The sequence below is a fragment of the Athene noctua genome, chromosome 7 (genome assembly GCF_965140245.1).
Source record: "Athene noctua chromosome 7, bAthNoc1.hap1.1, whole genome shotgun sequence".
NCBI classification, from domain to species: domain Eukaryota; kingdom Metazoa; phylum Chordata; class Aves; order Strigiformes; family Strigidae; genus Athene; species Athene noctua.
Genome location: NC_134043.1, coordinates 14,326,710 through 14,351,809, shown reverse-complemented (window position 1 = coordinate 14,351,809; position 25,100 = coordinate 14,326,710). Strand labels below are relative to the sequence as shown.

The 25,100-nt window shown below is 40.2% G+C and overlaps 1 protein-coding gene across 2 annotated transcripts in view; it reads left to right on the top strand.

Annotated features, from left to right (window-relative positions):
• RALB (RAS like proto-oncogene B) overlaps positions 1-23,307 on the top strand; it is a 53,401-nt gene extending 30,094 nt beyond the window's left edge. Inside the window, exons 2-6 of one of the 2 annotated variants that reach the window (XM_074910566.1) lie at positions 5,892-5,968; positions 12,230-12,386; positions 13,517-13,725; positions 16,524-16,701; positions 18,839-23,307. In XM_074910566.1, the coding sequence (XP_074766667.1) occupies positions 12,273-12,386; positions 13,517-13,725; positions 16,524-16,701; positions 18,839-18,958 (621 nt within the window). In that variant the 5' untranslated portion in view covers positions 5,892-5,968; positions 12,230-12,272 and the 3' untranslated portion in view covers positions 18,959-23,307. The remainder of the gene's footprint in view (positions 1-5,891; positions 5,969-12,229; positions 12,387-13,516; positions 13,726-16,523; positions 16,702-18,838) is intronic. The other variant, XM_074910565.1, reaches the window with a different exon arrangement.
• Positions 23,308-25,100: the final 1,793 nt, after the last annotated feature.

Genomic DNA, 25,100 nt, shown 5'->3' with positions numbered 1-25,100 from the left:
TAGAAAACTACATGCCTTTTTGTTATAGAAAACATCTGTTCTTAGTCCAGTAGAAAGGTAGCTTCTTGTATGTGCAGAATACCTTGGTATGGTATTCACTCTTCCTGACTGGGGAAACTGGAGTGAAGAAATCTGTTTAAAGGCTTTTTAACACAGCATCTGAATTATGGCTAACTAGTACAAATTATCTGAAGTAGTAAATGTCACTATTGTTGCTTTGTGTGATGCAAGTGCATTAATTGAAAGATGGGGCAAAGGTTCAGTGCTTGGCACTTGTGTGATGTGCCTGATTGAGGGATCTTAGTGACTCATGGTGTACACCTGTGAACCCTTCAGGTAAGTGCTTAAAATAGTGGAGGCACTTTCAGAGGCTACAGGGAGGTGATTCCCCAGTGCCCTGGGGAGATGGGACTGGTTAAGAGTAGAGGTTTATTACTTGCCTAGCTCCATCAGATGTGATCACAACAGAGCACATCACATGGAGACGTGGACATGAGACACTACAGTTTAGGAGTAAGGAATGTAATTGCATGGGCAGAGACAGTTGCCTCTGCTGGTACTACCTAGCCAAACTAGTGTTTGGTCTTCTAACTTATTCCAGGCATCTAGTTCACTGGGGAAACTGAAGATAACGTGATCTAGCAAGTTCCATCTCCTGGGGGAGCAGTGGTAGCAGCTCATGGTCTGTCTGCCTGCAGTGTCATGTGCCACATTTTCAAGACCAGTGGGCTAGCTCTGACAGCTCAATGATCAGAGTGGGTTGCGGGGAGGAAACTTGCCTGGGTAGCACTTCATGAGAGCTGAAGAATTAAATCCTGCAACTCTGTGGCATGCTTATGGCTAACTGATATTTGTTGGAATTTGCTAGATGAGTTAGTGGCAACTTCTTTGTGGATTATACAGCTGCACTGAAGTAACTGAAATCATGTTGCAACCTTGTACTGACACCGAATTTGAATCTTAGCTTATTTTGAACTCTAGTGTGCCACTTAAGACAATGTGATATCGAGATATTTGATTTGTCTGTATTTCTTATACTCCTAGAGGTCTGATTAAAAATCAGTAGCATGTCATTATCTCTTAATAGTGGTTTGATGGTCTTGATATATATACTGTCTATCAAAGATGATAATGCTTCTGCATGGATGAGCTTTCAAAGGAAGCATAGTTGAAATATGCTTTTCAAGTCAATGGAAGTGAGGTTGTTGTACTGTTGCCTGAGTGTAATTTTTCTTGTATGAGCCTAATTGACTAGCTTGAGAAATGGTGTCATAATTCACCCTAAGTAATTAGGCAACTAGTGACAATCTTAGCACTTAGTAGTAAGTGCTAAGCACTAACTTAGTTAGCACCACAATGACAATCTTAGCATAGTATTACTGATTAATGGTATTAACTCAGTCCTTGTGCTTGTAGAATATTTCTACCATGTTTCCTAGCAAGCTCTTTCTGGAATAAGAGATAAGGTAGATGCTTCTCTTCTATAGTCTGTCTGCAGTGTGTCTTCTGGGTTTTAATACTGGACCTGGAGGCTTCCTGAAAGTACTTAGGGAGGTCTAGTACTTGGTTAGGTATCATCTCTACAGAAGTGTTTTTAGCTGTAATGGCACTAGTATCTTACAACTTCCACTTCAAGTAACACTACCTTGTTGAAATAGAGTATATTCTGCTTGGTGCTTATGTATAATCTGCTAGTTCCTCTGTGTGGGTGCGTATGCTGGCTTGCTGGACTTTCTGCACACACGGACAATGCAGAAGTACAACCAGCATTCGGGTCAGAAGATTTACGACGTCTAAAAGCAAGAAGGCCAGAAGAAAAGAATGTGCTTGTTAGGGAAGGAACTGATGAAGGGACTCACTAGAATTACAAAAGCAGGAACTTATCTACTGGCTGTGTGTGGGTAGCAATGTTTGTGGCAAGTACCGAGAGGAGCTATTTTGTTGAAATGAGCATGGGCAAGAGTAACACGAGGTAGCAACAAGTATATAAGGGCTTGCTGCTATTTTTAGCATGCACAAGAATATATAAGGACTTGCTTTCTAATAAAGTTGGAGCATGACTGTTAACCATATTGGTGTGTGTCTTGACTCTGGCCTTGTCCTGCAAAAAGGGGTTCCTGCTACACCTCTGCACTAAGTAATGGTGGATGGTGGCTTCTTTTTTTAACCCGTTCAACTCTATAACTGGTACTCTGTGCTATCTGTGAAACAGTGAGACAACTTTAATAACTGTATTGCATTGACCTGTAACTACCTTTATCTAAATATGAAACCTTTAGTGCTAAAGTTCAGGGGATTGTGGTGGACTGACACCTTCCCTGAGGTGCCTCCCCTCTTGGGAGATACTTCACTTCAGGGTGATGCTGCGTGCCCCCGTTGCAGGGGTGTGTAATGGTTGTGAGCCTGGTGCACCTGCTGTTTCTTTGGGTGGAGATATAATGCTACTAGCTAGGAAAGCAGCATGTTTTGTGCTTATCCAGTTTGTCCCTGTTGACATAGGATAGACACCTGTTTGACAGGATGCTACAATAACGTGGCAGAGCTGCTGGCTTGCACTCAATGAAGCAAACAGGATGCAAGGCTACTATTAGAATCTAAAAGGACAGGTATAACTTTAAAACTGCAGTTCTACCATACTGTTAATTTCAAAGGTGCACACCGTCTATAGAAAACCATGTCAAAAGCCTTTAAAGACCAGAACAGGTAAGAAACCTATTAAACATGGCCCCTGTTGCTGCACAGTTTCTGTGGGCTTAAAATGATGCTTTCACTTTGATTCAGAGTGCAAAAGTGAATAGAGTAACCCAGCTCTAAAAGACAGAGTAATCTATAAACAGTGCTTTAAGCTGTTTTACAAAGGTTCTCAAGTATGGTAGCCTCTTAATCCTCAAAAATGCCTGTTGTGCAAGTCCTTTATTGCTCTAAGAGGGTGACTGTTCTCACTGGCCATGTTGTGGGGACCAAACTGCTTGGGTACATATCAGGAGGGATAATTCTAGATCTCTCCGACTTGGTGCTGTTGTCTCTCTCATGTGTTTTGTCAGTGTCACTGGTGCTGACACTGCATCCAGGACAGAAATTCAAGCTTCCAAATAGTGATGATCTCCTGAAGGCACAGAGGCACAGTATCATGTTAAGTCTCCCTGTGTCTTGGTAGAGTCATAAGTTGCATTTTCTGACATTGTAGCGGCATGAATCCAAACTGAGCAATGTTACAGTTGACTTGTTAACACACATTTTTATGGTACTCTCCCTGGAAAGTTGATGCATGCTGGAGTATTGGCAGCTCTCCCACCATTACATTGTATCTCTTTTTTTTCTGATCCTCATTACGACCTATAAGGAATCCTGCAGGGGAAACTGCCAGTTTATCTCCTTCCTCCATGAGGAAGTCTGGGTAGAGATGACTCACCTAATGACTGCAAGGGTACAGCACTCTGTAGACTATTTTCATGCATCATATCCTAGAGGAGTTGACCTTGTGAATAGTGTGGTTCAGTAGACAAAGTGGAACAGCTGTGGAGACAACCATTAGCTTCTGTTCTTGCAGGTATTTCCAATGCTTTGTATGCATTGGATACATGAATTTAGTACAAATATACTTGAATAAGTGTAATTTATCTGCTTAGAACCACTTACATAGGTTGCTAGTGGATTGCAGTTGTATAAATGTTTACTGCAACAACCAAGTTTTACTTACTGGGCTCGATTTTGAAATAAACTGTTTTCTTTAAGCAGGAATCAGTTTGGTATCATAGCATAGTCTTAGCTTGGTAGTGAATTGGCAGGGCTTTTGTGTAACTCTGTTCTCTTATTATAATCTCTTTAATGCTGCCTTACATGATTCCTCCCTTTGTATTTATAAAGACTAAGAGGAAAGACAGGCACTACTTTATTGGGCTGGGAAATGGAGATGCCTACCTAAACACTCTGCACCTGTGACAAAAATAGAATAATTGTAGTGGGATAGGCATTTTATACAGAACTGTGTAAAGATGCCCAAAGATTAGAATGAAGCAGCAGAAATAAGGCTTGCATTCCCGTGTCCCTATTCAAGCTCTAATTAAGATGACTTGCAAGGCTTTATGGACCACATGTGACTGCGGTGTTGCGGAACAATACTGTGTTGGGATGTCTACATGCAATGATAATCTCTTGATACAGTTGTTACCTGGCTGTTAAGAGTATTAGCTTTATATCATGACCCTTCCAACCTGTAGTCAAACATAGATATAAGTGATTTTTTTTTTTGGGGGGGTGGGGTGGGGTGGGGTTGGGGGGGTGCTGCAGTGCCTTTAAAGTATTACTAAGGGCAGTTCTTTTTCTTCTTCACTCAGCCACTGGTCAGAAACAAGTTATTTGGCTATTTTTCTTCCACTCTGAGGGAATTAAAAAAAAAAAGCAAACCCCAAAACAGATATTTAAGTCCCTTAGGAACAGGAATATCTATGCATTTACCTATATTTCAGTTCAGTGTGAGATCTGACTTTAATTTAAATGGTTACTTCAAACTGCTGCTCTTCCAATGCTCAGACTGAATCCTTCCTGTGACTAAATTTCTGAAGGTTGCATTCAAATATGTAACCTTGCTGCAGGCTTGGATAGGGTTTCCTCTCAGTTTTTCTTGGACATCAAGATTATTCTAAACAAGGTTGTTAGCAGTAATTGCAAGGTAATATGTAAGATACTGTCTATTTATTTGTAATGAATAATCTAGAATGCCCTCATATCATTCAGCAGAGGACCATACATTTAAGAATTTTATCTAGTACGTAAATGTCTGCTGCTGTCTGGTTTGCTTTCTAAGTTATAGTGATGCATCGCTCTAAAAACTCATAAGCAAAGTTGGGCTGTGCTTGGCAAGGATGGGGAGGAGGGGAGTGTGCTGAGTGTATGCAGGTATTTCATAGTTAAAATAGTTCACTAGTCTGGTGACTCAGGTCTGAAGATAGCCTTAAAAGGTGGGGTTGTCCTACCTAGCTATAACCTTTTGAGAAGACCTGTGTGCTAGGCTTTGTAGGTTGCTAGGATAAATGATTGGTTAAAGTAGCAATGCATCTGGGAGTCTCCTGTTCTTCATGATCTTATTCTACATAACTACGTGTGTCAGAAAAATACTGGAAGTCTTTGTATAGTAAATCCATTCTTCTAAAGATCACTTAGATGACAATTGTTTATCAAGTGAAGAGCTGAAGATGACTTTGCGAATGCATGGAATAGTGAAAAGTAAAATATGGTGTGAAGATTTAGGATCACTAGTAGGGATTCTTAATCTTAACTACCTGACATCCAGTGGCTCAATGTCTGATGCTATTGATAGTGTTAGAATATTTTAGTGTGATTTCTGGGTCCCAGTGTAGAATGCTTGCTTCCTCATGCATACATGCACAGAGGACTCCTGATCTCAAGTAAATTAAAAATACTGCTTTTATACTGCATATGGTATGCTCCAAATGAGCAAGTCTTGGGAACACTCCCTGCAGTACAAGTTCATTGTATAGGTTGCAGTCTTTCTTCTGGAAGCTAATGGTCCAATCAGATCAATTGGATGAAGTACAATTCCTGAATTAAAACTGTTCCTCAATCTGTACTTATCCTTTCCTCAGCCTTGAAGGAGATGGGGGTATAATCATGGTCTGGCTTTAGGCTCTGGTTTAACCTTAAACTGATGCAACATTGCAAACTTACTTGTCTTGGATTTACTTCTTGTAACTTGCATGTATAGCTGCTGCTAGAGAGTAGCTGTGACGATGTCTTTAAATGTACATACAGTTGTGTTTTGCGTGTGATTAGTAACTAATTCTAATTGATTTAAACTAGTGTAATGTAAGCTTGTAAATTCTAGTGTATCAAGTGAATGACATATTCTGTGTTTTTTCTGTAACATTTAGGGGTACAGCTGTTGCTGCTTCTTCTTCCAACAAGGATTCAGTCTATAAAGATATATCCTTCATTCAATCAGATTAAGGTAGTTCCTTTCCCTAGATTCTTACTTTTCTCCTGATGTTATAAAGTATTAAGTTTTCCAAATCCATTTCTAGTTTACTGTCCAGTGCCCTTATCTTTGCAACTGCAGGCCTACTAATAGATCTTGCAGAGAGAGAGAAAATGACTGATTACAAAGAGCAATTTCCAGGCTTGGGTTTCTCTCCAGGGCTCAGCCTGGACACAGCAGAAGGGTGTTGGCTGCACCAGCATGCTTGTCTAAGTAGCATAGTGTGAACAGGATCAGGGAACTTCCCTGGTTTTGCAGTAATATAAGTAACCTTTTGGCTGCTGTAGTTCCACCTTCTTTGGCCTCTGTTGTACAAACTGTTTTCCTTCCCTCAGGTCAGCCCTGGCACTGAGGCATGTGGCCTTGCTTATGTGAGTGACAACAGTCAGCCCCAGTGAATGGCTCTCCTGCAGGAGGAGATGGCCTTGAACAGCCAGGGGCAAGGGAGGGAGGATGGTGATAGCGGGGCTGGGTGATATAAATGGGGTCTGTGAAACTACCACCCCAACCTGCTCTGCAAGGCATCTCGAGCTGAATTAATTCCTTGATCTGATTAAGTATGGCCAAGAAAAATACATAACTACAACTGAGAAGGTAGAAACACCCAGCAGTATATGGGGAAGGGTACAAGAATATCCCAAGGAGGAACTTCAGCCAAACACATAATATCTGTTTAGCTTGAGAACCAATAACTGGAGACATGTCAAAAGGTAACATATTAGCACAGCAAAAGGAGAGTAGCATTTTTATTTTTAGTCTGCATATCCTAAAGTTTTCAGTAATATTAAATATGCCAATTAATCTCAAATGAACTGGGTTTTTTTTGTAGCTGAATTGCCAGTTGGAGCATTTACAGTCCATTGGAAGCTAATGGAATTTCAGTACTTAAATATTTTCTGGATAACCTCAGAACAGCTGAGGAGCTCTTACAGTTCATAGCTCAGTGAGATTGTTAATTAGTTTTGTGATCCAGGGAATTTCTGTGACTGCATTCTTGTGGGCATATCACAGAACCAAACACCTCAAAGCCTCTAACTCATATTCTGATAAATGAGGATCACTAAAATACTGTTGTAAAACCTTGTCCTTTCTGTGCTTGCTTTTGATGACATCATGCTTAAGTCTTTAATAGGTTGAATACCCAGATTTTCCTTTAAAAGTAGGTATCTGAAGGGTTTAACAAAGCTCCTCTGTCAAGCTATTGGGCTCAGGGTTTCTAGAATCCTGTTTTAAAATCCAAAGAATGGCTGCTTTCAGTGGCAGGATAGCAATGAAAAGAAATGTCCAAAGATATCAGCTGCACAGTGAGAGAACAAGGGCTGATCTCAGCAATTTTGAGCGCAGAGCTTTATTTCAGTTTTAAATATCAAACTGAATTGGAAGAACTAGAAGCAGTTCCAATTAAAGCCTTTGGCGGGGTCTGGAATTTTTTATTATACTGAAATATTTACTGGAAAACAGGTGGACTTAGTGAAGTTTCTCATGTTTTTCTTCTATGTATTTGCGTGGGCTATAGCAAAATGGGTGCCTTGTAAAGTGACAAGTGCTTTTTCCTTCCTTTGAGTGACTGTACAACTGTGGAGTCTTAATGCAGGTGAAGTAAAAAGGGATGTAAAAGTGCAATCTGGTTTGAAATAAATGTACTTATTCAGCAATAGTCCCTGAATCTTGGCATTAGGTAAGGCAATCCTGTTTGTTAACAATGTTCTGAGCAGTTTAACTGTTTAGGCTGAGGAGAGGGTGGAGAAATAGCAAACTGATGCTTAAGTTCAGAGTTTATGAAGCTGTTCATAAACAAATGCCATAAGTGCTCGGTTTTGTGTCACTCTTGGCTTGTCCATCAACACTCTGCAGGTCTCTACAGCAGGAGGCCTTAGTTAAACTGGAGGGGTTATAATCTAAACAGGTAAAACAAGGGAAGGCTGAAGTAGTTGGTTATTTTAGGATTAGATTTATTGAGGGTGACACGGCTAAGTACAGATCTTCAGAAGTCTAAATCAAAACAGCTTTTTAGTAACTACTATGGTTTGATTTGTAGATCTTGCTGTGCTTTATGTGGCCAGCCTGTCTGCTGGTGTAAGCTTCATTTCTTGGTCTCAAGAGCATCTTTCACTAGCACTGCAAAGCTCCTATTGTGCATGTGGCTTTGTGTAACTTATTATAAAACTAATCCAGAGTTATCAAGTCAATGGATTAATCTTTATCTTTTAAAGTAGATGAAGCAGGTAATTACTTTTAAATTCTTAAAGATGAAAGACTACCTGAAAAGTTTATGCTCTGGCCTAGGCTGTCTAGCACTTTATTTCAAAGCAGGGTGAACTGTAACTGGAAGAACACCCCTCAACACCCCCCGCCAAAATCTTTCAGAAAACTCTTTTATAGTTTGACACTTAACACACAAAGCTTAATGTGGTGTCATTAAACCTGAGGGTAAAATAACAGACTGAAGCGAAATAGATTGACTAGATCTCTTCTCTTCCTGTCAGAGGAGGGTATATCTTGTTTGGGTGTAGTTTACTTTCCAGCAAGTAAAGAGCAATATGGGAGAAGAGGGAATATTTATCATAGAATTAGGTGACTCGTCTGGACACTTATTCATAGTGGGCTCTTCAGCAGGATGTATTGAGACTCTTGGCCTTAAATTTACATTCACTTAAACTGAAAGGAATTGAACAATATTTTAAAAGCAGCTGCATTCATCACAGGTTATTCCAGACACCACCGCTTTTTTGAGAGGTTGTTGGATTTCCCAAGACTTTCTTTTCTGTAATGAACAGATGAATTGATGTCAGTGTCTTGACTGCCTCAAGGATGTTTAATCTACAGAATGGGATGAAAAGTCATCCTTGCCTACTCAGAGATGACTGAGGAGACAGCTTCCACTTGTGTTAGCTGAGGGGGTTTTTTAACCTCAGGGAACTGTTAGATGTGAGCTTTGAACCATGGTGTGTAAACTGTTTCTTGGGATTCAGAGGTGGAAATGCAAGTAAACAAACAGTTGGCTCCAATGACTTCATGTTACTTTATTAGAGTATCTCTGTGAAAACTTCACCATGCCCATTTCTGAACCAGTGCTGCTAGCCTGTTTGTAAACACTGGTACTTCTGCACTGATACTGCCCTTGTAAATCCTGTGCCACACTGTTTCAGCCTTGACTGTTCTGTACTGCCTGGCTATTCTAGGGCTGCAGGGGGCCATGCTCCTTCTGTTGCCACCAAAGAAGAGATGCCTTGTCTGAGGCTTCTGAGATTTCACTGAGGGCACACAATGCAGGGGTTGTGTTGTGAGCAGACTCCTGCATTCAGAGGGTTCATGTGGTGTTGATATGTAAAAGATTCAAGTGGTGCTTGTAACAGCTCTGCAGGGAAGTCAAGTACCTTGGCCATTAAGAGCTGGGCAGGCTTTAGATGCAATCAAACTGTAAATTTGTATGCTATTGAATGGATTATATTATACTTTGATTATAAGTCAGGTAGTGCTGTAAGGCTGACCTTGCAGTTTCTACTGGCTGGTGTTGAGGTGTGATGGTGAAGGAAGGATTTAAATATTCTCTGCACTTACCTCTGTGATGAACTTGTACTGAATCAAGTTGGTCGGTATTTTACCTAAAAGGCAGCTATTCCTTTAATATGACTAGGTAAAGATATGGTACCTATATTGACAGAAAGAAGAGAGTTATCTTGACTTTTAGTAAATTTTTTTTATTGCAGTTGCATAGTGCAGTAGACTTAGGGCAACTGCCTACTGGCAGCAGCACTAAGTTTGTGTTGCCAGAAAAATGTCTAACTTGAAATCAGCTTTGTGTTAGATAACACAGCAGTTACAACAACCTTAGGATGGTTGTTAAAGAAATTCTCAAAGGGTAAAACCAGTCACGATTACACTGAAAAGTTGCTAAGGATCACTTGTCTTCCAGAAAGCTTATCTACTACTGTAAAAGCCAGACTACTCTTGAACTAGAACAAAATAAACTTCTCTGCAACTTAAGAGCAAACTGTGTTATTACTGGAGCACTTAAAGTTTTCAACCTGTCTCGCTGTGTAGTCTGTGGCTCTTAAACCTTAGTTGTCCATGTCCAAGCAAGCTGAATTCTAGTTTATCATCTGTAGAACATGTGGACCATAAGCAGAGAAAGCCTTTCAGCAGCAGCTTCTGGAGTTCAGATGCTACCTATTGTGTTTTCTTCCAGTTTTCCCATGCTCCCCTGGCAGGGAGCTCTGTTCCCCCCCCGCCTCTCTAGTGACTAAGAACTAAAAATCAAGCTTGCAGTCCTCTTCTGGTTTGGAATCTCTGGGGTAATGGTTGAAATATGTGTGTGCTGTACAGGGAGAATCTCTGAGAGTTAGGAGTTGTCACATACCATTTCTGTGCAAAGGAGTGTCCTGGCTGAGGGAGCTGATGTATAGCATAATATAGAAGATCAGTAGAGGGAAATATCTGTCTTCACTTACTTATGTTTATCCCAGAACGAACACTTAAAGGTGATTAATTTGCATTACTGTACTAAATGTGTGTAGCAAATCTGTGAGTAAAATACTCAGCACGGAAAAGTACTACTGCTCAGATGTTTAAAAATGCTGTCCTGAGGGCACTTCTTGATTGTTGGCATGTTTGTTCTTGTATGTGGTAGTCAATGAGAACTTAGTTTGATTTGTTGCTTTTCAGAACATCAAGTCATGGCAAGGGGGAAAAAATCTTCACCATCAGTGTACCACAGGGCAGGTTGCCCAGATTGGTCATGGAACTGACAGCCTCAAAATGCAGGGCACAAACTGGATTGCTTGGAGCAAACTGCTTTATAAGGGAGAGGTTATCCAAAGGTCCTTTCTGGGCTAAACAATCCTATGATGTGTTTGTAGGTTGACAATCCCTTAGTCCCTAGTTAATTTTGTTTAGGGCAGTTAGTTATCATGAAGTCTTTTCCAGCATAGTACTCTTTAACATCTACTGTAGGCTTTGTATTTCCATCCAGAAGAACTTCATGGTGTAGCATGTCAGTTCCAGTGTCTTTCTGGAATGATCATGTCCAGGCAAATTTGAGACTCCAGTAGGCTTGTTGCTTCTGTGCTTCTAGAATCATGGGCACTGCCATAAAAAAAAGGCTGGTATAGCCACTTTCCATAATGGTGTCTCCTGAATGGTCTGCTGTTCTCCCTACAGCACTCTGCTAGGATATGAACAGCTGGGGTCCAGTCCTTAGTTGTGTTGTGAGGACACAAGTGTTGCTGTCCTTGAATCTCCCTTATGGTGACGCATTTTGTATCAGTCGCTTCTGGTTTTGTCCCCAATGTGCTGTTCTTAAAGCTGCTGCTCTGTGCTAATCAGGGTGTGGCAGCTGATGCTTGTGTTTGTCATAACTACTGTGTCCAGCTACTCTTTTAAAAAAAAAAAAAAAGCTGCACTATTTTTAAGAGGTGTCCAGCACTTAATTGCTCGGTTTGCATAACACACAAACAAAGGCTTGTTAACTAGTACTTCTTTACTGAAGCTTGCTCTTTTATGGCTTCACCACAGCAGAAGACTATGAACTGAGAATTTCTTGCCAGTAAACCAGGATTATTTTTTTTTTTTTCCAAAAGCAAACTAGATTTGCAGCATCAAAAGGCAGGAAGAGTTTAAGATAAATGCTAATGCGGTGTCATAAGACTTTCTGCTGGAAGCTCTTGCAGCTTGTTCCTGCCAGAATTTACTGTGTATTTCACTTTTTCTAGCCTATGTAGAGAGGAGATCAAAAGTAATCTCTCTACCTACAAGCAGTTCTAAAGTATAGCTCTGATTTTGGATTGAAACTAAACTTCATCAACATTAAATAAATATTTGAGAAAGGTGTAAAGCCTTATAAAAAGAACAATGAGCAACACTTTAATTTCATGTTTGAGAAAGTGTAGGGTTTTTTTCTTTGGAAACTGCTCTAGATAGCAGTCATGTAGGATGGGTTTACAAATAAGAACAGCTTGTTCAGCTAGTAGCTGCTTTAAGAAACCTTTTGCACTTCTGTTAATGGTACTGTTGTCACAAATAGAAGGTATTTGTTTTAATACCATGTTCCTACTCATACTTTAGACATCAGTGATGTATTATAGTTTGTTTGCCAGTGCATTGAAGTGGCCCATTCTTCAGGCTTGCTGGGCAGGGTTTTAATTTGGTCTTTCAGCACTGGTGAGATGTTTTACCTGCATGCTACCATGATGTCACCAGTGTCATGGATGGTGACTCTGTTTCTTCTGTTTGCAGATCTAATTGGTTGCCTGGCACTTCATCTGTGGCAAGCAGGACAATGGCTGCCAGCAAGAGCAAGAACCAGAGTTCCTTGGCCCTCCATAAAGTAATTATGGTTGGCAGTGGAGGTGTGGGCAAATCTGCACTCACTCTTCAGTTTATGTATGATGAGGTAAGTAGCTTTGGGTGCTTTGAGGATACATCTTAGTAAACTTTAATGGAACGTGGAACTAGTTGTAAGTAGTAGATGACCTGATGACCTGACTGGCAGGAGAATAATGTAGGAATCTGGGACAGGTGCCCTCTGAGAACATCTTTGGCTACAGGTGACAAAGTTGATGCTTATTAGTGAAAGAACAGTCTTCAAAAAACATGCATGATGTGTGCTTGTCTGAATGTACAAAGGCTATTACTGTTGGCATTGAACTTTAATTTTGCTGCAGTTTCTTTTAGGCCAGTTAAGTTTTCAAGTCACGAGTAACCATTGTAGCTCACTGAGCCAAATGATGAGTAGGCATTTTCATAGCATGAATTCTTCCATACTGGTATACAGTAAGCTAGATCAGACAGTCTGGACTAGTATGTGAAGAAATACATGATCCTGTAATTCAGAAGTTAGTATTTACCTATAGGCTGTCCACACATACTATAGTGATGTGAATAGCTGAACAGGTGACTAGTTATTCATTAAGGCTACCCAGCTTAATCAGGCTCATGGAACAGCCTTTTGTTGCACTTCAAGGTTGAGAGAAAGGAGTGGAAAGGTAAGGAGCTTATGTTGCACTTGTACTGTCAGCACACAACTAAAAGTTGAACTGGCAGTGGTGGTGTGGGTCTGATAAATATTGAATAGACTAAAGTATGTGCCTGTGTAATTATGGAGCCAGTTTTCATGTTTAACAGGTGGATGCTGTCACCTACACCTGTTGAAGCTTCAGATAAATGTACCCTACCCAAAGTACTCAAATGCTTTTTCTAGAACTTGGGAGATCTAGATAATGCCATCAGCTTGCTGATAGCTTATACTGTATCTTCGACCCTTAAGTTGTGCTGAAATTGCTGAACGGCGTTTCATGTAGCAAGACAGTTTCTCTTGACTAGGCAGACTGGCTCTTTGATGTATTAAGTGCTTAAATAATTCGGTTTTTATAGTAAAACTAAAAAAAGTGGTGGAACTTAACTGACAATTATGAGAAGATTTTGGGGAATTTAAATGCTACTAAAGTGAAAGAATGATATGGACAACTACTGAGGCCATTTGACAGTAATTCTAAACACTAATCACTTTCTTATCAACTTTAGTTTGTAGAAGACTATGAACCTACCAAGGCTGACAGCTACAGAAAGAAAGTAGTTCTGGATGGTGAAGAAGTTCAGATAGACATTCTGGACACAGCAGGACAGGAGGATTATGCAGCTATTAGAGATAACTATTTCCGCAGTGGGGAAGGGTTTCTTCTAGTCTTCTCAATAACAGAGCATGAATCCTTCACAGCAACAGCAGAGTTTCGGTAAGTAGTTTCTCTCCCAGGCAGGGGGAAATATCTGGTTCCTATGTTGCTCTGACAACTCCTTAAAAGTTACATCTCTTTATCCTTTGTCTGTTACCACTTGGTCAATAAAAGTGGCAACCCAACCATTTTGCCCTCGGTAACTGATAACTTAAATCACAGTACCCAGCCTCTGGCTCTAGTTGTCTTCATGCCTGCAACTTATGAGTACATTATGCCAGCAGCAACTTCAGGCAAGTAACAGATTCTTGGACTCCAAAAACATGTGTATTCAAGCCAATTTTCAGTCTTTGTGGATGTGAAGTTTAATTATCTTAGAGCAGTACTTCTGGAATTAAGTCTGCCTTTTGGCCAGGTTTCAGACACTGTATTGCTTACTGCTAGAAGCAGGTGCTCTAAGGAAAGGAAGGATTAGCCTCCACTCTCAGGTATGGATTGGTGCCAAACAAGGGTTGGCAGCCAAGCAGTACTATTGTAGGCAGATGTATTCCTAGAAAGACACACAGCAGTAGTAAATGCTTCCATTTTTGTTCTTGAGATTAGCAGATCTAATGTAAAAATCAGCACCAGACTGAGCACAGAAACTGCTTGTAAAAGAAAAACAATGAGTTTAAACCATTGTTCTGGTCTCAGAACTCATGTAGCCAGGTTCTTCAGGGCAAGTGTTCTAACTCTTATTTGATAATAGCTGTTGCATCAATGTAGAAGGTAATCCAGAGATTCCCTAGGACAGCTGTACAACTTGAGGTAAAATTTCCCGAAACATAAGAAAAGTATTAGAAGTTCCTTATGTTTGCCAGAATAAAAGCTCTTTATCAGTCTGGCTTATCTCCACTTTGCCTCGGTGGTACAGGGTTAACAGATACTAATTTGTAATGCAAGTGCTGGTGGTAAGGTAGACACCTATTCCTAGGGTTTTCTTAAAACTATAGCAAACTCCCCTTGCACTCTAGGACTTTGGTCTGGCTTCTTACTGTTGGAACAGGGTAATACATTAGTAGGAGACTGCATAATCTTTTAAGAGGTATCAAAATATTGTTGTCACATAATACTTCTGTGACTTGGCTAGACTTCAGAAAGTTGACAGTCATGGGGCACACAAGCAGAGTGGTTCGGCTCAGTTTGCACTAACTGGAACACTGAAAGGAGCTAAACAGTTGAACTGTTGTAGGACTGAAACTGAGTACTTGGACTGCTCCTAGTAGAAGATAGAGGAAAGTCAGATACCATCCAAAAAATGGGAAGAAAATGAGACACTTGGAAGTACCCAGCCAGGGTTTTGGCTTGCATGCTTAAGTGAAATATAAGGTTAAACCCAAGGCTTAAGGCTTTGGATGAAAAGGAGTAGGAGTGTTTATCTTGGCAGTTTGTGTTTTCTGTCAGACTTGTGTAACTAGGTTAACTGTGTGTTGGTTCAAGATTCCAGCACAACAAAACAATGAAAAAGCAATGCTAGCCCTAAAGATGAGTAAGAAGGACCTAAAAGCTTTGAGACAGAGAAACTCTACTTTTCAGTGGTTCAGAACTAAACAAATAGTGAAATTAGTTAAATAGAATATTTAATTAGGCTTACATTCAAGAACCAGCTATTTGGAAAAGCCTTCCTCAGGAAGGAGTGGGGATTGGGTACTGTGAGTCACCAACATTGCAGGGTAAACTGCAGATTGGTATTGATCCTCTAACTTCCAGAATTCTTAAAATACAAAGAAGTTGAATAATGAATGAACCATGGGCTTGCCTTTAAACCCTAGCTTGCCTGCTGATGCTATACATTCAGTGTTTGCTTTTGGTGCTTCTCTAATCTGAAAATGTGTGAAGGTACAGTTGAATGCAACAGCAGATTGTCTGCTTCAGTGTTAACGCTATTTTAGATTCTCATGTACTCTACATACATTCAGTTATTTTGTGGATGGAAAGTGCAGGCATCTGAAGTAGTGTGGTAAGTCAGTGGAATGAGGGGGTGTAGCACCATGCTTATGCATAGTTTGGTTCTTGTTCATAACAAAATAAAGCCATCTAAAAATAACTGTAGACTGGTACAGTTCTTCCAGTGTCCTAAATGGACAGCAACATGTGTCAATCTGGTTTCAACCTGTGTTTTACTCCAATAATAGCACAGACTTTGATTGACATGCAGCATTGCTGTCTCTCTTCCTGGATGCTGTTAGGTCCTTTTAGAATGGCAAAGGGATAGCTAGGTTAATGCTGATGGTTCAAATATTTTCTTGGAGTCTCTGAAGGAGGAAGGATGCTAGCATTTTAGTTCAGCACTATTTAGTAACTGTCTCCTTTGTGTAAAGTTCAGGTAGCCATTAAGAATGATTTCTGCCAGCTACTTACGCTGTTCCCAACCTACTACCTTGACAAAGCCTTGATGTTGCCCAGACCTGTATTGAGGTGGGATGTAGACTGGAAATTGAAGATGGTGACTGAATACTAAGATGAAACTTGACAAATTTGGCACTTGAACTCTTTTCCTCATTCAGATGTGAATTCCTGTTGAGTTGCTCTTCTGCTACACAGCTCTTCTTTTGGAGCCTGGTTAGTAAACTTACTAACTAAACAGTAAAATTACCTTCCTGGACGTGTGAGGCTTTTATTAGTGTAAAGCCCATAACATTAGTATGGTAAACTTAAAGTAATTTTAAAGTGTGTCTTCAACTGTTGGGAAATGCACTGTTAAGTACTGTTGTAAATACTAGTAATGTGCAGATCACTCGATCCACTCCTGATAAGGGTGAAGTTTTTGTTGCTACTACTAATGGAGATATTTTTGTTTTGAATGCCTGATGCATTAGGGAACAGATCCTGCGTGTGAAGGCTGAAGAGGATAAAATCCCTTTACTGGTAGTGGGAAACAAATCTGACTTGGAAGAGCGCAGACAAGTGCCTGTAGAAGAGGCTAGAAGTAAGGCAGAGGAGTGGGGTGTGCAGTATGTAGAAACCTCTGCCAAAACTAGAGCAAATGTAGATAAGGTAAGACAAATGACACCTGCTCAGTTAGACTGTTACTGCTTGTTTAGTAGCCGAGTGATTAATTCTTGACTCTTGCTGGTACAAAAGCAAATCCACAGTTGGGCTTCTAAAAGTCTAGACTATAAAAAATGTGCTGGAATGTGTACACTTAAGCAAATACCTGGCTTAGAGGAGCCAGAGACCTGGTACAAGTTAATGCTGTTGTCTTGTTTTAACTGTTTGTACCTGAACCAATAGCTTTCTGATAGTACATTGGTAAATGTGTTTAAGGATTCCTTGAAATATGTTGGGTTTGTTTATAGGTTGTGTCCTATCATTATAATAGCAATAAATAGCAAGGTGTAGACACTTATAAATTGCTCCTCCTTCCCTACAAAGCTACCTATGGTGTGGCTAATGTTCAAGATTTCATTCTTGTTTTCTGCTGAGACTACTCTGAATCGAGAACTCCTCTTGCTGTGTCCCTGTCCTGTTTTCACTTGTCCATGCTGGACTAGGACAGTCATTCTCAGCATGATTTTGCTGCTGGCTTCTTGCATAAACAGTGGTGGTGGGTTATTCCAGAAGAGAGATGAATTGTGATTATGGAGTGTTTACTCAGTAGTAAGGAAAAATCAGTTTCAAGCCTCCCTTCATTCTGTGTGTAGGGGGTGGTTATTAAATAGGGTGCCTTTTTACTTCACCAGTCTGGAGGAGATGATCTGAAATTACTGCTGTGTCCCCCAAGGACTCCAAAGGTGTGGTTTGGTAATCTGCATTTGATTAGAGATTACAAATTGTAAGCAGTTTTCTTTTTGGACAAAGAAGATTTGCAGCTAGCTGTACTCTTTAAGGTCTTCTCAACAGCTTCCTGTTCTTCTAGTCTATATTAGTTTACTAATGGAAATGCTGTTGGTGCATGTTACATAGTAAGAACTCTGTTTCTCTTATTGGTTAAAACAGCATATATGAAACAGGTTATAAGGGACATGGCATAATTTAAACTTGATAAAAAAACATTCTGACTTGCAGAATGTTACTAGACGGTCACTGTCAGATACATAAACTGGGTGATGTAGTAAAATGTGAATACCTAGACTTGCTTTTGCCTATGAGCTGTCTCATGTGACTAGCAAATGCCTCACCTATTTTATACTTAGACTGGCTTTCTGATTAGTTGGGATTAACAGCTACGTTGCTGTTAAATCTGGAGTGTACTAGCAGTGTTGTAGACTTGCTGTCATAAGTCTTCTCTAGCTAGCTTGTGTGACATACTGGTTATTCTCTATATAAGTACTGTTTTGTGTATATTAAAACAAGTTATTGGCCATTGATGATGATGATACATTGATGCTGTAGCAGAATTAAAAAAACAACTTAAAGTTTTGAGTCAAACCATCCTATTTCTGATCAGTAGCATGGTCTTGTTTCCAAGTATCAGACTTGTAGCTCCCCATTTAAACACTGCCGCCCCCCCCCCAAACAAAACCAAACCCTAACTGTAGAGTGACACTAAGGTCTTGTTCTGTAATTGTAAAAAAAAAAAGAGATTCCCAGTGATTCTCTACAGTAAAACAGCTGTTGCATATTAAGTAGTATGTTCCTAGACATCAGGTGTACAGGAGTGGAATCAGCTAAAATTTTGGAGAAAACATTGCAGTAGTGACTTTCTGAATCTTTCGTAATCTGAGAATTTTTTTTGTGCCTGACACTGTCACTTGAATGTTGCAGCTTTTTAACTAGAAAACAGACAGAATACTACTAAGCAGAGTGTGCTTGTAACTACATGGAAAGGACTAGACTAAATGCTTTGCACAGTTAATGAATGATTTGCCTGGAAATGTGTGCTAGGTACAGACAAATGTTACTGTGAACTCTGAATGCTACTTCTGTGCAAGGCTGATATTCAGTAAATAGCTCTTAAAAGAGGACTGTTGAATGATTTGATAGCCTGGTAAGATTGTGCTACTTTTTGCTACTGCTTGACATGCTACATAATTCTGATGTTCAGTTTGTCACTGGGATCTATGTCTAGACTCATTTCTGTTGTATTAGGCAAAGTGTGACGCTACATCTTTATTTGCTGCTCAATATGGTAGTTTTTATCTGCTTTCTGGTGGCAGATCTTGTTTAATCTTTCTTTATTTCTCCCTCCTAGGTATTTTTTGATTTAATGAGAGAAATCAGAGCAAAGAAAATGTCAGAAAACAAAGACAAGAATGGCAAGAAAAGTGGCAAGAACAAGAAAAGCTTTAAAGAAAGATGTTGCTTACTGTGATGCTTGGGAACTGTAAATATCTACAGGTGGCATGGATAAGATACCACAAAGGATATAGGGCTGGATTCATGAAAGGAAGTCTGTATTGACTCCCTTATCTCTTGCTTTGCATATCTCACCTTCAAAATGTGAAAACAGAACTCTGAAACCATTTCTGGTATCCAACAAAAATCTATGCCTACTTAAACTGAAATGGGCTCTGTCTTCCCAGTGTCCTTCAAAACTAGAAACAGTTTCAGTACTACAATCCTTCTGCTTGGTTATACAAAGTACTTTCATATTAACTTGCTAGATTACTCTAATGTTTCTCTGAATATGTTTCTCTTGAACCTCTACTGGCCTTAACAAGAACAGCTGTTCAGGTTCAAACATTTTTTCCAGTATTGCTGCCCTCCTTGATGTTGCAAGTTGCAGAATAGCTAGATGACATCTGGTAAAGGGTTTGAGTCTCCATGTTCTGTTAGTTATCACTGATATTTCTTACACTGAAATCTGCTGGCTTCTTCCCCATGCTCCATGTAAGAAATAGCAACTGACACTAGAGTCAACTCAACAGAAACTTTCTTCCATGTTCTGTTTAGTCAATACAGCATTCATGAATCAAGCCTGTGGACTCAATTCAGACCTATTTAGTCAATGCAAAAATTGATATTTAAATACTGGCTAGACGCATTCCCTGCTGGTCTGTCTTCTCATCCTTAAATTATTGGCATGGGGTGAGAAATGATTGTAAGCCTTTCTTCAAAAGGAATAATACTGTCACCATCTCCTTGAAATGCTGTTCTGGGTTTCTTCCATGTATTGTGGCTAGACTCAGTTACACTCACTCTACATCTGTCATCCTTTCCCTCCCTGGTACTGGAATAGTGAAAATGAAAGTGTTGATTTCAATGGTTTTGTTTATATTAGAACACTTGTGATCATGTTGGAAAATGGGAACATCTGTATCTGTCTCTTGTGATGCTGAAGATGAAAACTTTGAGTAAGGATTGGTCACATCACACAATCATGACTTGGAACAGGTGAGGCATAGATGCTACCTCTCAATGATTAGCTGACTTGTGAGTTGTATGGTGTCAAAAAAGCAAATTAAATTAAGCAGTTGCCACATCTGTTACTCAATTTTTTATGTACTTTTTTTTGATGCACAGCAACCTAGCACATGGGGATACATGTTGAGTTTTGCTGTCAGTTATGAGATGGTGGTCATCTATTGATCAACAAAGACCAGTCTAGAAGTGGAAAAGTCAGTATTTAGCAGGTCCTCCTGTCAGCTGACTGAACTGAGGTTTCTGATGCAGTTTAAGTGCAGTTGCCAAAAAACACTTCTGTCACTGCTGTGGAAAGTAACTGTCTCTTCTGTTTGTGGAGTCCTTCGATGAATTATGTCATCTCCTATTTTGAAGGAGTAGTGACTGTACCTTGTTAACTGGATGCTTAAAACAGTTACTTGAAATGAATATGCTATGAGGTTGTTCAATGCACACTGCAGCACTAAATTAACAAATGATGTTTCTTGAGGTGAAGGAGTAGTGAATACTATTCAGTACTTAGTATTGTAATTTGAAGTTGAAAAACATTTTTTAACATGTACTAGATTGCCTTGTGCATTCCATCTCTGAACTCTGGAAAAAAAAATGTGTTAGATTTCAGAACCTCTGGCCTGAGCTTTCACAGGGACTTATTGCAAACTCATTGTCTTCCATAACTAGTTCAACTTGTCAGGCAACTCATTGGACTGGGGAAACTGTACTAAATAAAAGGTGCTGTAATCTTCTTTCTTGTGAAGTTAAATTCCTTCTTTCTTAATGTTATATTGTATGTGCAGAAAGAATGGCTAACCAATTCTGGAAATAATTCTCTTTGAACAGTGTAATTGGTATTGCCAATTATAAGCCAGGTATAAGCCAACTTAATACAGTTTTGAAGCAGAGGCTGGGAGCCTGCTGGCTTGCAGAACTTGTCGCTTGAGCTGTATCACCTATGTCTAAAGCCTAAGCACCTAATGGCACACTTGAAGCTTTAATGCTTCTAGCAGTTTTTTGAATTTCCATGGATAAAGTCTGGTTTTGAGTGCATATTGTGCATACAGTGAGTGTCTCCTTCCAGAGGAAGGCAACTCATTTACGTTTGGTTTTAGTTAAGACCTAAAGCTTAGGTCCTTAACCTAAAAGATAAACAACAGTTGAGTTCACATTACAAGCTTATCTTGGTCAAGCCCCTCTGAGGTGGATTGTGAAATGTGTCTAACAAACTGAATAAACTTTCCTTGCTATATGAATAATGAACTCAGCAAAGCTCACAATGAGCAGCTCAGCTGTATTGGCTCAAAAGACCTGCATGCCTTGGCCTTTGGTCTCTTTAGTCTTAAAATACCTGACAGTATTTGATGGGACAGATTAATTTCTACTCAGAACAGTGAGTCTTCAACTGGTGTTCTTACAGTCCATGTGCTGATCTCACTCAGGTTTGGGGTTTTTATGTAAACTGATAACCCTCCACTACTGAGGTGGACTTACTTGGGAGAAGGTGCCTGCTGCTTCATGGCTGATTCTGCATCTCTTCAGTGTTCTGTGCTTGTCACCTTTTCCAGAAAGGCTAGGCCTGGTAACTAATTACAGCAGCTTTTCAGTATTTCTCTTCTATGCTTGTGACAAACTTCAGTTTAACTTCCCAGTTACAGCTGTAAACATGATAAACAAGGCAGCTATCTTGGCTACTTCCTAAGAGTGGGCAACAAGCATTCTGACTTGTACCAGGAAAGCAGTAAAACCACTCCCCTGGACCAGAATCCTGTTGCCTCCACCTCATATGGTGGAAGTGCCTGAATTCATGCCCTTCTAAATAGGGGCAATATGAGGGTCACTGAATGAATTCCAGGTGTGCTTCACTGGACATCAACATCAGGTGGGTTGACTGAGTGAATAAAAAATGGCACAGAGAAATGCTTCCTTTGGACTTGAGGGCTCCCTGTGTGCAGAGTAAAGGAGGCTTTGGCTTTTAATCTAAATGAGTGCTTGCAGATCAGGTACATCACACAAGGAGGACTTTGGTAAGAGGGGGAGTGTGTGTGTGTGGCCACCTGCTAGCCATACTGTGTAGCTGAGGCAACTGAAGGCTGTACTGAAGCTAATAATATTCTAGCAGCCTTTGCCTCTTAGGTAATTAAAGAGCGAGACTTCTCTTTGTCAGTATAATGTGCTCTTAAATCTTATTGGAGCACGGCTTGGGGGCAAGTAATTGGATATTTGAAGCTGGAGGTCATGCAAGACTTGACTATGCACTTGCACTTAAGCATCCAAATATTATTCTTGTGTAACGACTTAATATAAAGTCAGGGAGCTGTTTACTGCTATATGCAATCTTCCATGTGTGACTTATCTGTGGGTATTCAAGTGCTGCAGTCTTCCTCCTGGTTTGAGCAAACATCAATGAGACAAGCCTCCATTATAATGGGGACTAAGTCATCATAGGAAAAAAGCAGGTTAAACTTCAAAGTGCAAAGGCAGACTTGCCTCTTGTTTTTGAGGAGCATCTCTCCAGATGAGACTGCAGATGCAGCATAAACTGCATCTTTCAATGACTTGTGCCATATATGTTCTATACAAAGTAGTAGACATTTACTGCAATTTCTAGGCAAGTGCTTGGCTTGATGAAGAGAAAGATGTATGCATACACTTACTGGGCATTGAACCTCAGTAAGATATTAATAGCTATCGGAAGTTCCAGTAGAATTCTGTCTGGCTAATATAATCCTTAAGAGTACTCTTGGTCTAAGGTACAGAGCTACAATCTGGAATGCATCAAGAGAAGGGGGGGAAATGTGTCTAAGTGTTCACCAAGATCTTTTTTAAAGCTTTCCAAAGTGTTAACCCAGTACTTGGGGCTGACAGGTCTATCAATTCTTGCTCAAAAAGAGGATACTGTTTATCAATTCAACTCAGAGCTTATGTAGACAGAAGCTTTCTTTAATTGCTATAAGCATATGTTGCAATGTTCACCTCCTGTTGACTTTATAGTTGGGAGAAGGAGGGAAGAGGAACAAAAAAGCTAAGATTTTCACCATAATCTCCACACTTCATGGGAATGGCAGGTGTTCCTCTTGGGAGGGGAAGGTGTTATCTCTAACACCAAGAAAGAGGTTTAGCGTAGAAGTGATTGTGATTGCAAGATTTAATAAAACTGCCTCTAAACTATGTATGTTATACTATACAATGTAAATTCTTTTTCTCACATGGCTTCAGAGCTTTGTCTCTAACTTGCACAAACATTTTTAATGTCTATAAAACTCGTCACTTTTCATTATCATGCTAATACAACTGATTTGTATTACTATTGATAATAAAAAGAAAAACAGGCATAATATTTGTTTGTTACTGATTTTTACAGCATTCTAAATGCATGTCTAATCCCCAGATTCTTGAACCAGGCAACTGTGAACTAACCTTTGTATCGAATCTGTAACATGATTATATTGCGGACTGTGGGAAGGGAGGGGAGGAAGAGGTGATGACCGAGGACCCCATCATCAGTTTTCCAGAAATGGTCTGCATATGTTTCAGGACTGAACTGGTATGGTAGTTTGATTCATTCATAGTTAATTTTCCACAGCCTAATTGGATCAGACAGCTTATATCAACTGTGTAAATGACAGAGTTGCTTCTCTCTTTAGTCAGTATTGTGGCTCAAATAAGAATAAGCAACACTGTGTGGAAACATTGATCCTTAGTCCTCTGAGTGTGCCAGACTATATTCTTTGTGTTGGTTTGTGCTGAACAAACTGCAGCAGAGAAGCTGAGATGCTTCTGAGGCAGAATGGTTCAGGACAGTCACTGCACTGTTACTCCACTTAATTCAGAGTAGCATAGAAAGGGGATTTGCAGTAAACTTTGGGTGCAGTTTCTCCTGTCACTGCTGTACAAGCTGGAAGCAGAACATCCCCTAGCTGATGACTTCTGGCCAAGGGTTACAGCAATTTACATAATCTTGCGGTGCTTGCCTGGTGCTTGCCCTGTGTTTCAGATTGCCATGATGGTTTGCATAGCTGACCTTTCTAGAGAAGCAATTTTTCAAATGTTCTGCAGCAGAGAAAGGGGGGTAGCATGAGAAGTTTTCTGTGGGAGGCAGGAGAGGGTTCTGAGCACAGCTGTATTATATAGCTGTACCCCAAGCCCAGAATGGCACCTTCTTTGGATATTCTGTGGATGCTTGTGAGGAACAGGCCTTCCTGAAATTGCAGCAGGATGAAACTGGAGAATGATTGCACAGATATAGCTTGGCTTCAGCCTTCATGCTTGCCTGTGTTCTGCTCCAACCCGACCAACTACCTGGCGTGGGTCAGCGTGCTGAATGCGCGGATGGTTCCCGGGATGGTACAGGCACCTCTTCCTGAGAACTGTTGGCTCCATCTTGTGGCTTTCAGAGTCAGAAGCTCTACCATGGAGAGGGGCTGTTCAGCATGCTCAGACGAGCATACAAGTAGCTGCTGTTAATGTGCTACCTGAATTACATGTAGAAAGCCACACTAACTAGGTTCTGTTCTCGTCGCTCTGCTGTATGGTTCTCTCATGCAGTAGGAGACCTTGTTCTAAATTAAAATTTTCCTTTTGCATGCAAATGCTAATGTTAATTCTTGCCTAAACATTCTAGTGTGCAGAAGAACACTCAATTTCTCATGAGGATGGTGGCTTTACGATTTCTATGGCATTAAACCAGTTTGCATTGCAAGTGTAAGTTTGTTCTGCTCACTGAGCACTGATTTGCATGCCAGAGAGAATACTTATTGTTCCATGGGACTGTGCAGTAGTTCACAAAACATTTTGTTTCTAAGGGTGACTAAAGATGCTGGGTTTTCTTTGAAATATAAAGCCTTAATTGGGGGCAGGCGGGGGGGTGGGGGGGAGAATATCCTATTTAAATTTTTTTTTTTTTTTTTTCCCACCGTGCCCCTCAGTCTCTCCTCCCCCAAACTGCTTAGTGTCTGTTGTGGGAATAGGATCTGCTAGGGAAATACCAGCAAATGGCCCCTTAAGTCTTATAACTCCAGAGGGGGTTGGAGGTAAAATGCTGAGGTGAGACTGGGACCATATGCTCTGCACTTGCCTTCCTGATAAAGTTGATTAATCTCTAGAGTTTACAGTAA